Below are 15,816 nucleotides of genomic sequence, written 5' to 3'. Positions count from 1 at the left end.
TAGTGACAATGATGTTAAATGAGCTTTGAAGAAAAATCTGGGATGACCAGGTGAATGTTCTTCTGAGCGGAATGTAATTACCTTGGAAGCTGTCTGAAAATGACTAGAGAATAAGAAAATTTAGTTCTGACAGTAATTTCTGGAGTTTTGGGGTTTAATAAGACAGCAAAAGACTGCCAGGCTGACAGGATTGGAGCTTACAGCCACGGCATGGGAGGTACTGATCTCACAGAAGTTCACACTGACAATGCAAATTCCCTGTAAGTGATATGACAGGTCAGCATTGCAGTAGCTGACTTTTTATGCTAGATTAGAGCTCCCATTGCATGGAGAGCCAGGTATTGTCTGTCCCCTCATAGCTGACACAAAGCTGGCAGAGACTCCAGATTGCATGTTCATTGACAAGTCGGGCACACCAGTGTGGCTGGTCAGAGCCCAAATTTCACTGAGCACTGGAGACAAGGCCTGGCTGCTGAAAGTCTGCAGTCCCATGGAGCATGTCTGGATGCTGGGGAAACAAGATACATTCAGTATACAATAAATTTTGGTGTCATGCAGGTTTGAAAAGTCCCTTTACTAAGTAAATTCTAATGTGACTCTATAGCCCAAACCTAGCCACATGAATGGGCATGAAGCAGATGTTTCTGGAGGGCCAGTTGAAATGTGACACAGTGTACCTAGTTTAAGATAAAACCGGCACTTTTTCCAGCTGCCTGTCTTTGCTGAGTTGTGCAAACCTCATTATAAGGTTTTTTTCCATGATAATTTATTTAAAATTGGTATGGAAGACTGACTACTCTTACTGTAGTTTGAGTGGGCCTAGTTCAGTATGGAATACATTTGGGTAGTTAAGTAACATTGCAATTAAGTGAACTATGATGGTATCATAATTAGGACATACATTTTCACACACTTTCTCCAGAAATCTAGAGCAGGAAGCCAAATCAAAGTGAACAATGAAAACAAATGAAGCATGGAGACATACAGACTCAGGCAATCCCTGCTTTCTACTCTCCTTCTGAACTGTCCTCACAGGGCAGTTCTGCTTCAGCTCAGCACAAAGCAATAACCATCCTAAGGCTTGTAAACTTTTCTTTCAGCTAGAGCTATTTGTCCATGTATCTTTCCATGGCAGCCAAACTAATTACCATGGCATGTCTTTCCAAGTGACAAAACTTGCTTGTCTGCCAAGATAAAACATTTGGAGGGCTGTGAAGTGATGTAACCTGGGTACACCTCTGTATTGCTGTATTTTCAGTGCTAGTACACAGAGCTGTTAGTGACTTGGATTCAGGGCATGTTGTGTGGGGATTGGGTGAAGCCAGACTGATCTCTTCAGACTAACACAACCCCACACAGCAGTCAGGACTGATGTGACTGGCCTGGCATAGGTTTTGTAATGAAGACTGCTGTTCTGTTAGTGTGATTCTTAGGTGAAATTATTAGAAAAGCTGGCAAAGCTAGTAGCACAAGAAGCTAGAAGGGAGCACAAAGCTGCTGGGACCAGCAGGTAGAAGACATGTTAGAAGAATGGCAGCTCATTGCCATGACTTGCACTGCCACTTCCCCTGTGCCCATGGTCCTTCATCTTCCCCAGAAGGGCACAGAGCAGTCACACAACACTCGGGCAGTCCTTGGCCATGCTGCTTGGCACATCATTAGCAGTCTAATGACATTGACCTATGGAAATGGGACTGGCACCAATGCTTTTACAAGCATCAACCATAGCCATCTCTTCTGCTTAGGAGTTCAGATTTGGGTAACAAGAAGTCTCAGTGGATTGTGTTATTGGCACCTGTACTACCCAGTTCATTAAAGAGACTGGTCCAGATCTTATCACAGCTGCCTATGTGCGAGCCTGATGCTACTCCAGAAATACAGTAGACTAAATGAGATTTTTTTTAAATGGCTGATTACTTTCAAATCTTCATCAAATCTTTAAAATCAAGAGGTTTTTCTGCAGCTTCTCTTCTTTTAGTGGACAAACTCCTCCAGGTGGCCAGCAATATGGCTCAAGGTCTTGAACTAGCAATGTGTAGGCTGTCAGTTTTCTTTTTTCCTTTTTGGAATGGTAACATAAGTTCAGTAAATTTTGCAGAATCCATGTATCTGGTTTTGTTTAGTTAGTACTAACTCTTGTTAGTAATTAAAAAGTTACCGGGCTGGGCTTTTGAGGAAACATTCTTAGTTTCAGCCCTTTACCTTCTTTTAGGACAGCCAGGTTTTAGCACTATCTTGAAGTAAGTTCCTTCAAGATATGGGACCACGGTTTTTTAAGTTCTACTCAGCTCCATTTTGTGGGGGGCAGGAAAGAAAAACACCGTGGTAATATCTCCCTTCAAAGCACAATATTCAGGCATTCTTGTTCCATAGTCATACCTTGGCTACAGCTACAGTTTGAATTCAATTAAAAGCTTTTAATTGGTCATCCTTCCAAATATTTCCAAACTGTCATTCGCTTTCAGATACACCTAGAGATCTATTGTCCTAACATAATTTTGGTCTGAGACAGAAGTCAATTACACTAACTGTGCAGCAGGAATTAACCTCTTCTGCATCATCAGATTATTACTGTTGCTAGGTCCATTTCGCAAAGATCTTTCCTTTATTTGTACATAAGTAAAGCTAAGCACCAGCGCTTGTGATTCTCAGTACTGACTGGGAAATAATTACCTTATTGGAATGAGAACAGACATGTATAGTGAATGTACTTCTAAAACTGATTGGAATATTGAAATAGGCTGCAAAAAGACAGGTCACCTTCAGCTATGGGATAATGACACCGATTCTCTGATTAAAAATAGCTTTGCCATAAACACAATTATTAACAAAGTAAATGGTTATCTGTGCGTTGACAGATAGTAAAACAATATCTAAAAAATTTTTAATCAAAGTTGATACTTCTGAGGTCATTCTGAGGATGTGCCCTTATACCTCCTTATACCTCCATATGTGCACGTCCATTGAGAAAATGGAGTGATCTGGAGGATTTGAGAGGTGTATGTGTACGTGCAGGAGCCAGCTCAGGTGTAAGTGAGAATGTGGTGAAAGACAAGCTCCCTGGGGAAATTCTAGGAGTTCTCGGAGTTCTAGGTCAGCTGGAAGAGAGACGAAATATGACTGTGAGGACAAGGCACAGAAGTTGGAAGGAAGAAGGATAGGCAATTTTTTGGTACTGGATAAAAGCACTCTTGATGATTTGAGCGAATAAATGTTTTCTTATGCTCAGAAAATCTTATTTTTATGTGAGGAAAACTTCATTAGGGATGTGGAACTCATGGTCTGCTTTCCCTCTGAACTGAAATTCCAGCAAAGCCCTGGATTTTGACAGGTCATGTCAGAGAAGAATCCTGAGACAAAATGAGGGAAGAGCTGGGACCAGGCAGATCTGGCAGTGGTGCTAGAACTCACACTTTTTTCCAGACAATTTGAAGGAGAGACTGTACTCTCTCCCCAGAAGCAACCACAAGAACTGAATTGGAATAATAATACAGCCACTTAGGAAATTGTCTCATCAATAAAACAAAAACATTCACTGGCAGGTTTACCTGCATGGCTTGTCAGCCATCCTGCCAAGGCATTTCCTGAAACTTCCCTGAAATGTCCTAGATGGAAATTATCTCCATATACAGAAGTTGTTTGCTTCCTTCAAATTGATGCGGCGTTTTCCACAGCATTATGTTTGACTTATGATTTTATTCAGCACAGAAATGAGGAGCTGTGCAATTAATTTTTCAGGAAGGGCAAATAGAGCCAGTGGGGTAAAAAGAGCAAGTTAGCATAAAATATAAAAGTGGGATGATAGAACTCTGAACTATGTGCAGAGGTCTGGGTCTCAGTATTCCATAGCCTGATGGAAAGTATGATGACACAGTGAAGAAAACAGAAGGTATCTAAAATAAACTGAGGCAGGGCAGAAAAACAATGATGTTACAGGAGCTACTACTTCAAGTAATTTTGTGTGTGCCAGGACCACCATACATACAGTCCTGTGGCAATAGCTATAGTAAAGCCTGCTATAAAGTTTAGTCAAATCAATTGTAGTTTTCCTCTTGCAGCATATCTCTAGCAACACATGGCAATGATTTAAGGAATCAGAGGTAAAAATCTACGTAAAACGAAAGAGGTTTTTTTTAGTCAGGAATGCAAAGCTACAGTCCTAACCTCAATCTTGTTGCTGATGAGTCGTGTGCTTTTCCGTGCCACATTTAGATGTGTTTGCTGTACTCGCGTCCAGAGTAAAGTCACTGCATGTTTGAGAGCCCTTCACCCGGGACAGTCCCGTTCCCGGTTAAACACCTCAGCAGAGAGGGCGGGGAGCAGCGCTCCGGGCAGGAGCCACTCTGAGGGACCGGACTGCGGAAACCGACCCCGGCCCACGTGGCTACGCAGAATTCATAGAGGGCTCTTCACTGCTGCCACCTGCCCACTCCTGCCGGGCGACAGCCTTTCAGGCTCGCCGGGACCCCGGCTGGGCGGCGAAAGGCCGGGTGGGTGACAGGGCGCGGAGCCGCCAGGCCGGCGGGCCCCGGGCCGGCGCTGAGGCGGAGGCTGCCCCGGTGGGTGCAGCGCTGCTGCTCGGGGCCCCGGCCGCGGGACTGCCCCTGGGACGGGGTCCCTCTCGCTCGGGCCGCGTCACTTCGGTCTCGGGCTCCGGTGCTGTCTTTCGGCAGGGGAAAGGGGCGGGGGAAGGCGGCTCCGGACCGCCCGGCCGGGGCCCCGAGCAGCGGCGGGAGCCAATGGGTGCCGGCGCGGCCGTGTGACAGGCGGGGCGGCCGCTGCCCCCGCCGGGCGGGGAACCTGCACGGCGGCGCTTGGCAGCATCATCCGCGGCTGCGGGGCTGACACACGCCTCCATCCTCCTCTCTCCCGGCAGCCGCTCACACGCGCCTCGCCGCGGGCGGAGCGGAGCGAGGGGCGCCGCGGCAGACAAAGCAAAGATGGCAGGGATCCTCGCCTGGTTCTGGAACGAGCGGTTCTGGCTGCCGCACAACGTCACCTGGGCGGACCTGCAGAGCACGGAGGAAGCCGCCTTCCCGCAGGCGGAGGACCTCTACCTCGCCTTCCCCCTGGCCTTCTGCATCTTCATGATCCGGCTGCTCTTCGAAAGGTAACGCCGAGCCCCTCGCGTCGCCCCGGGCTTGGTGGGTTGGGCGGGCCCAAGGGCAGCCGCGGAGCTTTGTCAGCCCGGCGTCTTCCCCGCCGCCGCTGCACTGCCGGCCTTACCGGGCCCTTGCGTTATCCCTGCCCCCTCGGTCGGTCACGTAGCGGGCCCGATGCAGGAAGGTGGAGGGGTTCGAGAGGCAGCCGGCGCGCCGCTCCCGCTGCCTGCAGCGCGGCCCGGCGCGGGCGCTAGGAGGCGAGGTCTGCCCGGGAATGGGCGCAGCCCTCCCGCCACCTGCGCCGGCCGCGGCGGGCGGGGGAAACGGGCCCTCCGGCACCTGTGCGGATCGGGGCGCCTGCCCGCGACCCACGGGCTGCGGCGGGGTCCTGTCTGCCCCCATCACGGAAGCTCCGCCAGAAGAGTGGCGGCCGGCCGCGGTGGGAAGTGGTCTCGGCAGGAGAGTTTGCCCGCGCCCCCGCCGCAGGGCCGCTCTCCGCAGAGGAGCCCGCGCTGGGTCCGGGAGCGGCCGGGAGCTGGGGCCGGCGGCTGTTCCGCTGTTCGGCTGTTCAGCGTGGGGCCTCACGTGGGAAGGGGCAGTTCTTGGTGAGCTGAGCAGAGCTGTGCGTGGCCAGTGCAGATGGTGTCGGTGAGCGATGCCGAGTGTGGGAGCACTCCTGGGGCTGTCGGAATGTGGAAGCTCAGTGATGAAACGCGCCAGGCGCTGTTCATCTCTGAACCAAACTCACCGTTCTTCGAGGCTGCTGAACTCATAAACCACGTTTCACAAATACATAAATACGTATATATGTATATTTAAACATAAGGCGTCCGACTAGCGATCGGTCGGCAGGGACGGTGTTTTCTGTGCGTGCTCCCGAGCGGGTGCTGAGCAGGGGCCGCCTGGCACGGGGGGCAGCTGAAGCCAGGTGGGTGCTCGCTTGCGCTCGCTGCTGCGCCGCCTGACAAAGGTGCTGCTCCCTCAGCCGCTGAGAACAAAAGAGCGATTCCTTATGCCAGCACCTACGTGTTTTCAGTGTTGTTTTCTTTGGCATGCTATTAGGGTAGTCAAAGAAGATAAAGAAAGACCGGTAGTTACTACATGCCAGAGAAGGGCTGTAAAGATACTTTAAAAATTATAAAAGAGCTTATCTGCCAGGTACTACTTCAAATTTCCTAAGCATTCTCTCTCCCTGGTTATTCCTAGCTTGTATTCCTAGCTTGGTTGAGAGAACCATATTTGTTTTGAAAAATAAGCTGTCACAGGCTGTTGTTATCTTCTGTGTTGTTTTACAGATTTACTGAACAGCAAAAATTGTCATCTGCCTGAAAACCTGAGGTTGTGAAAAGTTAATCGAAGCAATTGAGTTAAATACTGCAGTATAGTTACAAGTGGAGTAATGAGTGCAATTACAAGTATTTAGATTATGTCAAATAATTAATCTTTTTTTGCAATCTGTATGGTGTGTACTTCTGAGTGTTGAAAGCGGGTGCATGATACTGCATCTCTTGTCATCTGAACTGCAATAAGCATCACAGCAGGACTGTGTTTGATGGATGAACAGCTAGTCAGAGATACAGTTTCAGCCTCAAGTTTAACTCACGTTTCTGCTAATCTTGAGGTGGCTTGATTGTAGAAGCTACTCTGATTATGTAGTAGTTTGTATCCACTTACTCTGGTTAATATTTAATTTTGCAAAGCATTATATTTTTAAGTGTTAATTATGCATATAGATGAGAATACCAGTATTTTTTAAATTCTCTTGTATTCATTACGCAGATTTTGAAATTTATATCTAGAAATGTGTTCTGCTAACCTGATTGTAGGTGAGAGACCTCCAAAGATGTTTTATTAACAGTTATTTAGGTATGTGTTTTTTCCTTTTAAAAGTAAAATCAATTTCATAACTCCCCTGTGAGAGTAGGATCAGGCTGTTTTGTGTGGGATTAATCCACATGGCATGGTACAACAGTGATTTTTCATGTAGAGCATTTTATTACAGCAGGCTGGGCAAAAGCAACTGAACCTGTTTCCACTGATGAAAGCAGGGGGATTGTGTATGACTTTGAATGATCAAGCTTTATTATTGCTTATTGTTAATTGGTTTTTTCAGATTTCTTTGCTTTGGTTGTTGGGAGCTACAGAAATCCTTCATGCACATCATCAATTAAAGATCTGAAATTATGCGTGATTTAGAAGGGGGAAGAGAGGAATATCTTTAAAACTGTTTTTTTTTTTCCTTCTCTATATTAAAACATGGGGGTTTTTTAAACTCAAGTTGTGGATGACTGATGTATGTGCTGCATCCTGCAACATACTCTTACAGATGTTTAGCAGCTATGGTGATAGCAGCTAAAGAAATAAAATTAGATTCTGTGACACATTTTAGGAACTTGCAGATTTATTTTAGATCTATGACTGTACTGTAGTATTTGTAACATCAATGTATTGTCTATTTTGTTTTGTAAGATACCCTAACTCTAATACAGGTGCTCTTGTAATTCTGTACACTGGTAGGTAAGCAAGGTGTTAAGAATCTGATGATGCATTTTATATCCATTATCTTCAGACTGCTTCATAGCAGCTGACTGCTATGCTGCTGTAGTAGTATGGTTTATTCCTCTGCTTCATAGGAAGGGTTACTAACGTCATGAATCCTCACAATTGTAACAAATACAGTTTGGGGGAGGTGGACTTTACATGTCTTTGCTTACAAAGTTCTTGACATGTTTGGGGGATGCAACTTGCAATGCTGAAAGTTGATATTATGTTTATATTCTATATACATATGTATTTGTGTGTACATATTTGCAGGTGGTATCGAAATGATAGAACTTGGAAATTTTGTACATATACATGCATTAATTACAGAGTTAATCCAAGGAAGATTGTTGTTGTTTGTTACTGGTTTGGTGAATCAGCTAACCAAGCCAAGAAGATAAGCTAGACACTACTTTTTTTTTTTTTCTCCTTTCAAATGGGTTACTTTTTTATTGATTTCCTTGTCCTGCTATCCCTGACTAGCCCTCTTGAATGAATGGAAAAGAATGATTAGAACATTAATGGTATGCTCAGTCACCTCAGCAAGTGGGTCTGATGATGATGAGTGCTCCCAAAATAAGCTTTGGTCTGAGGTACAACCTCATAGCCATGAGATTTAGTGGATGTATCTGCTGAGGTTATTGTAGTTATGGTGAGGTGTTAAAATACTTTAAAAGCCTTTTTTCCCTTCCTTCTAGTTCGTCTTTCTTTAAACACAAAGTACATTTTAGAAAATTACAATAACTCAGCACAAAGATAGTGTTACCTAGTAGTTTGGAAGATGGCAGAAGTTTAGCAATGCAGTGAGTAATGTGGAACATATTTCCCCTGAGTATGTATCCATTTTGTGTGTCTTACTATGTTTTTTAAAGGCATGCAACAATTAAGGATACCCCCTGTACTATACAATGCCTTAAGGTAATATAAGTCTCAATAGTAAGTCTCTGTCTCCCTGGATCCTTTCCAGTTCTGCTGTGGCAAAGACAGCTTAAAGCTGAATTGAAACTGGTCTTACTAAGAGCAGGGTGTTGTAGTTTTGATTGGCCTAAAAAAGATAAATAAACACCTGTTGTTCTGGGTAAATACAATTTTTCTTCTTTTGTTTATGGGATACCATGACTCTTCTCCCTCTGTGCTAGACCTCACTGCTCAGAAGCAGCATCCTTTCCTAAACTCCTAAGCATTTCCTCTGTGAGGAGTGTGTGCTTATACAGAAACTGTATTCTCTCAGCAGTCAGTGTGCTTGATGGACACAAAGCAAGAGGGTAACACTTCTGTTTTAGAGACTTTTCTCAAAAGAGAAATTGGCTGAATTCTCCAAAAGGATTCCTGGCGAAACAGATTTCTGATGTGGTCCAGCAAACTTCTGAGTCAAGCAGCCTGATATTACTGCTTTCTTTACACTTGGCTCACCTATTGAAGTTACTCATACTTCATCTTTGCACTGTAGTTGCACTTTATTTTATTTCCCTCATCTTGTAAGCAGCAGTTTAGGCTCAGATCTAATGAAGTCACTCAATGAACCAGCAAACCACTTATACTGCTTATATTGTAATCCAGCCTTGATAGGGAGCAGTTCTCAAAGGTGATGCTGATATTCTGCAGTTGATGGAATGGCTCATAAGGTCAGAGATAGCTTGATTATATATAGCAACAGCCCTCCAGCTGCACTGACTTGAGCTGAGCCAGCCACATCAATTACTACTACTCCAATCAAGATACTGTAGACACTGAGCATATGGAAATTCATGGCTTTTATTCGAAACTGCTTTTGTAATGATAATTCAGTCTCAGAGGTAACCTCAGCTGATTTTCATTTAGTATGACACAGTAGAATACCTAGTGAGTCTGGGTGACATGATACAATGACTGTATGAGCATGTATATATATTTTTTTCCTACCTTTAAAAATTCATTCAGATGGCAATACATACAGTCTTATGAGTGTTTCTGGTGTTTAGTGTATATGTACAAATTTTATTTTTTTACTCCATAGGACACCTAGTATCAGTGGTTTTTTTACAACAAAAAAGAGGCTAGACAGGATACAAATTTTGGAAGTGACTGTATTAACTTCCTCTACTTCCAGCGGCCCAGAACCTCATCTGGAGTGGTTGGGTGGGGCACTGATGGCTCTTTCTGTCAAAACCTTTTTCCAGGCTGTAATATTTATAGATTTTTTGCTTACTTCCCTATGTGTTAGGCAACATCTGATCATTCAGGTGTAGTTCATTTGTATGTAATTAGGTGCATGTGTTCTGACAAAAACTTTCTCAGTTCTTTCTTTACCTTTTTTTTATAATTTATTTTTTTTCATAAGATGACATATAGGGCTTTTTCTTTTTACTTGATTGCTATTTACTAAATGTTTAATTCTGTTGAAATTGAATAGGATATTGAAATTGCTAACTTATATGAAAAGACAGACCCTGTAAATAAAATAACTAAAAAACTATTTCTTTTCAACTTTAAATCAATTTCATTTTAAAAAGTAACAATAGATCCTTACCAGTAAATAGCTTTAAAATGCATTTATAGCTTGCTGATTGTACTATTCATTTCTATGTGTTTAAGTTACTAATTTTCTGTCATTTATCTTTTTCTTTATATAACCAGTTTTTTGTTTCCTAGGGTTTCAGGGTTGAGCTTCAGCCACTAATACTTACAGACTAACATTTCCCAACAAAAGGATTGTTTTACCTGGAGAGCTGCTGTCTGTCTTGGCCTCTTACCAGCTCAGACCAGTGCAGTGCATGCTCATGCACACCGGTGCTACCAGTGCTGGCTGGTACACATCTCTGCTGTGTAATGTGGTTGTGTGCTCACACAGAGACTTAGAGTGTTCCTTTAAAAGAAGGTGGAGTGGATAAAATGCACGCTATTTGAATGTCCTTCATATAAGACCATTTACAGATGTGCGTTAGTGTTGGTCTTAAAATTAGGAGTTAAATGGGAAATGCGTGCTGAGCTCCAGAAGAGAATGCCATTAAAAGTGATTCCTAAAATATCCACGTGCGAGAAGTGCGACAGCTAAACCACAGCTCTGCCAATGGAAAGGTTTCAGTGACAGGTCACTAGTGGGTGCTGGGAGCCTATTAGTGAGGCAGAGCCACGTTTAGTGGGGTTTTGTCTGAGTGCAGGTTCCAGTTACTGGTAGCAACTCCAGTTTGGTTCCTGCCTGGATTCCTGCAATCGCGCGATTGGATCCAAATTACCTGTGTTATGTCTCTTTCTGCTGCCCTACTTCTGCCTCTGTCACTGATTAATAGGTGTTTGCCAAGGATTTATTTTTGGAAAAAGAATAGCTTCTGGTATGCTGCCCCTTTCTAAGCATCTGCAGACCAGTATCTTATTAGTCCATATGAAATATTTAGTAAATTAACATTTGGGATATTCTGTTCCCTTAAATCTATCTCTGTTCCTGTCAACAGGGTTGATGCCTGAGCTGAACAGTGTTTATTTGACTGTATTTTGGGGGGTGGTCTGTTCTTTTTTCTCAAGTTGTTAAATATCCCATGCCTGCCCTAGGCTGATAGTTTATTAGCATGTGGTGTTTCTGTGCCTGTCTCAAGAGGGTCTTGGAGTTTTGAGAAGAAAGTTAAAATTACAGCATAAAACTATATAACTTTTGTAAGTGATGTAACCTTGTATAATATCCAGCTGTATGCTTAAGACTGTGGTTGACACCTGATGGGCAGTGAGATGCATATGATGTGTATCAACAGTTCCTTGGAGTTGTTGATCTAACACCTGGATTGCCCAGTGAGTGACTTCCTTCACTCACTGGGCACTTACAGATTTTGTGAGACAGCCAAGGGAAAGGAAGGGTCTCTGACCATGAAACATGTGAATCTCTGATTATTTGGAACAGGAGGAATCACTAATGTCTTGCTTTAAGGCGAGCAAAGTTTCTGGCAGTTAGATGGGCTGAGAACTTCTGTCCTCTGGGAGGAAATGTTTTTAGCACATAGTCCTTACAGAAGACCAACTCTACACCCTATGGTGTCCATCAGTTTCTGGCCTTTCTGGTTATTCTGAACTAGTCAAACTGCAGCCAGGGTGAGAGAACTGGAGTATTTAGCACAGTCAGTTGAAATCTTAGAGATGGTTTTCTGGTGGAACTGTAACACAAAGTTGTGACTTCTGCACATAAAATAGAGAGTAAACTGTACTTTTTTTCCCCTATGTAGTTAATACCTCTCTTCATAGCAAATTCTGCTGTTGTTAAGCTTTAATGTTTCTGAGCAATTGTAAAGCCTCATGTAACTATTATTGATGTAGCACAATCAAATTTTAACTCTCAAGGTAATTGTACAATTAGTAAGAAAATTTAAGAATTGTAAAGGAGTGTAACATCCCGTTAACCATGTCATGTATATTGGCTATTAATCCAAGTTATGTTTTGCACAGGGAGGAATGAAATGCTAAGGGTCTCCAGACAACCTTGTATTAATGAAATAACTTTCAGGTTCACTAACCTAAAACTCATTTTAATATTATAAATGATGCACATTAGTTTGGTCTGAAGTGATGAAAAGCCTTCTCTGTGCTCACAGGTCACACTAGGATAGTTAAAGCAAAATAGCTAAATCACTTGTATTTTTTTGCAGTGCAAGTGCAGTAGAAGCTTCCTTTTAATAATATCTTCACTGTATTGGTTTCTCCTGTATGGATGAGGGCAATAGCCTATAGTACTATATTAAAATAAATAAATCTAGCTGACATAGTGAATAGTGGTGCACAAACAGAGGTCAGAGTTTGGAATGTGTTCATTGGCATCAAACCTTACGTTCTTGAGGCTATTTGAGTATTTGTGCTCTCAGTAGTGTTTATCATTTGCAAAAGCTAGTAGTTCTATTTTTATCAGTAGTGAAATAACATAACATGTGGTGTCATCAAATCTACTCACTGCCCATTTGCCATCCTCTGAGGTAAACTTAGTATTTTTTAGCTCTGCAAGCAGAAAGAGAAAAAGGCTTAATTTTGATTTAATAAAAATGATGCTGAAATCCTCACTTCAGCATTGGGATCTCTTCGGTCCCTTTTCACCTCTGTTCCTGACTGATTTCAGTTCTATATGACATTGAGGAAGTTCAGATACCTGAACTTTAATTGGGACTGCTGTCTGTGGGACTCCTGTCTTTTCACTGAGAAGACAGTGGAAGTGAAGACTACTCTCAGTTCATACTTTCCTAAGGTTTTTGACAGAACTTTAAACTATGAAAACTGCTTTTGTACCAATGCTGTCTACCTTGAAATGGTACAAATGAGCTAAACTGCCTAGACTAATGAGAGATGCTTTCCTTCAGTGGCAGGGAATCGCTTATTTGGAAATAAGACTGTGATCTATAGCTCAAAGTAAAGAGCTTACTCAAAAGCAGTCCCTGATCACAGAAGTAATGTGAAAGGAAGATCAGAGTGGTGTGTTGTGATATCCCTTGTGCTTGCTCTTCCTCCTGTCTGTTGTGACTGTGTGATGTATGTATTGCTGAGACACAGTTGCCTCCATAGTTATAGACTGCTTGGTGTGCTTTTTTTAAGGGGACTGCTCAAACAAGGTGTGTGCTTAAGGTGCACAGAAATTAGCCTTGATATGGCAACTGCTGAAACACTGTAAGTGGGCAGTGTAAATGTGGAATGCTAGTGTAAACCAGTGGGCATTACAGTGTGACAAAGCAGACAAAATTAAATCTACATGAAATGAAAGTGAGCTCAGAAATTTTTGGAGTGGTGGGTGAACTCAGGTAGCACTTCTCAACCAGCAGGAGACCTGTGCAGCTGGGGAGCTGGAGGGCTCCAGTCTCTCATCAGCTGACTATCAGGGCTACAGCTCTCCCGAGCTCTGCTATAGCAGATGAGACCAGTGCTTTGTCAGGACCAGAATCCCCCTTACAACTGGTAAGACCAGTTGTTTCTGTTGAAAACAAAGTTCTAGGAAATGAGTGGGTCATGAATATGTGCTTGATGACAAGCTTTTCTGCATTTATCCATTAGCTTTTCTCAAAGATTTTCTGCATTTGTCCATTACCTTTTTCCACTTCAATACTTGTAGTTGTCCAAAGCATGCTGCTGGATGATGTGATCAGGTCCAGTTGGGTATAATTAATTCCTGTTATGGGCATCATGTTGGAAAGAAACTGTTGAGAAAAAGAAATGCAAGATGGTTAGACCACAAGCAGAAACGTGTTGTGTATGTATTGAAGCAATAATTGAGTGGTTGATTCTTATCTGTCAATTTTTCCCACACAGTGGTATGAGAGGAGGGTGAGAACTGATATGATAAGAAAGTAGCCTGAAAATATTTCAGTAGTTCCGGCGCCAAACGTTTCCCAGTGTTACAACACTTGTACTAAATTAACAGTGATTGCATTGTTATGATGATGACAAATTGAACTGTAGATGGAGTCCTGGGAGTGCTGGTGGACAGAGATTCTTCTTAGTGGTGTACAGTGAAAGGACAAGAGGCAATAAGTAATCAATATGCAGGAAATTCTGTTTAAACAAACTTTTTCTTGGGATGGTGGTGAAACGCTGTGACAGGTTACCCAGGGAGGCTGTGGAGTCTCCAGTTGTGGAGGTACTTGGAGAACATGGGCATAGTCCTGCTCTGATCCAGCAGACTTAGTGATCTCCAGAGGTCTCTTCCAACCTTGGTGATTGTGTGAAATCACAAACCTCACAGAATGGCAGAGGTGCAGGCCTCCAGGGCACTCCTGAGACCTGTGTCTGGATGAAGTTTGTAAACTGTGTTGGAAAACTGAATAGGAGAGGATTAAGTTGAAGTTTACTGGAAGCTTACAGAAGAAAATCAGGGCAGAGCACGTACCATTTGATTGAATGGACATCTGGAGTTCCCATTTTCTGTAGGATGGATCTTTTGATTTTTATTGTAGTCTGGTGTGTGAGCAGACAGGATGTAAATTGATAAATAGATGTGGACCTCCTCTACCTAAGACAGGAATTAACTTATGGGTACCCAGAATGAAGTCTGAGTTGCTTTGAAATAAACACATTCTGTTCCCCTTCTAGGAGGAATGCTTTGAGTCTCCTACAGCACAAAATTTGATTATAATAGGCCATTTTGAGGATAATTATACTTTTGTTCCACTTAAGTTTTTTTCTTCTCAACACTGCAATATTTTTAAGATGATTTTGGGTTTGAAAAAATTCATGGAAAGAGGTGCTTAGACAACAGAAAACAGAAATCACATGCTTTACTGGAAAAGCTTTTATTCCCTTTGGGTTCAGGATAATAAGAATAGATCAGACTTAGGGGAAAAAAGAGAGAAGGCAGTCTTTAGTCTCACGTTCAGTAATTCTTTATATTGGTAATAAAATGCATAGTTGAAAATATATTTTTATATGTGTGTGACAGAGAGTAATTTATATGCCACAGTGGCGTCATATCACTCTGATGCAATGTGCTTTTTTCTATTTTGTTTTTAATATCCTTACATCAAAAAATAGTTGTAAGGTGTGGATGTAAAATACTGACTGCTCTAGAAAATGAGATATTTCGAAATGTCACTTTTTGGGGTGATAATGAAACAGTGATACTTGACACAAGAAACATATCTTTTCTCCTAATTAGAGGTACTGTCATGTGTGCTAATCTGGAATTGTTATTTTCTAGAGCATTTACAGGAAACATGAAAAATACTTGATTTTCTTCCAGTTTGGAATGAAATGGAAAGTTAGAAATGTCAAAATTTCATCAGGAGCAGATGTCCTGACTTTCAGCCAACACTGATAAATAGATTTGGTTACAAGACAAGGATGTAGAGATAAAAATGAGATCTCTGTAGCATAACCAGCCTCCAGAATCACACATTCTATTCTCACCAGAGTTAGCCAGTTTGTATCATGCATGATACACAGAAAGTTTCATTGTGTTTTTCTGCTTGTTTGTTTGTTTTGTGTTTTATTGGAGGAAAAAACTACCCCTTAACAGGTACTGTGTAAAATTGCCTCTTAACAGGTTGATTTTTTGGAAAATAGGCTGATGGTTTGTTAGAGATGGCAAGAGTTGGAATCTCTAGCCTGACATTTACCTTCAGTTGCAAAGATGAAGAGTGATGGCAGAAATAGGACACTACTTCATCTTGCTTACTCTTCCACTCAGAGCTGCCTCCGAGGTTTGCAGAGAGCCCAGCTGCTTGCATCCATCACAGGA

The 15,816-nt window shown here is 42.6% G+C and overlaps 1 protein-coding gene across 1 annotated transcript in view; it reads left to right on the top strand.

Moving 5' to 3' along the window:
- Positions 1 to 4,833: 4,833 nt before the first annotated feature.
- Positions 4,834 to 15,816, top strand: part of CERS6 (ceramide synthase 6) — a 94,265-nt gene continuing 83,282 nt past the window's right edge. The window contains exon 1 of the mRNA XM_066553321.1: positions 4,834 to 5,110. Within this exon, the coding sequence (XP_066409418.1) occupies positions 4,941 to 5,110 (170 nt within the window). The 5' untranslated portion in view covers positions 4,834 to 4,940. The remainder of the gene's footprint in view (positions 5,111 to 15,816) is intronic.

This window comes from Molothrus aeneus, chromosome 7 (assembly GCF_037042795.1).
Source record: "Molothrus aeneus isolate 106 chromosome 7, BPBGC_Maene_1.0, whole genome shotgun sequence".
NCBI lineage: Eukaryota > Metazoa > Chordata > Aves > Passeriformes > Icteridae > Molothrus > Molothrus aeneus.
Note: the sequence above shows the minus strand (reverse complement) of the source record. Positions and strands in the feature narration are given on the sequence as shown.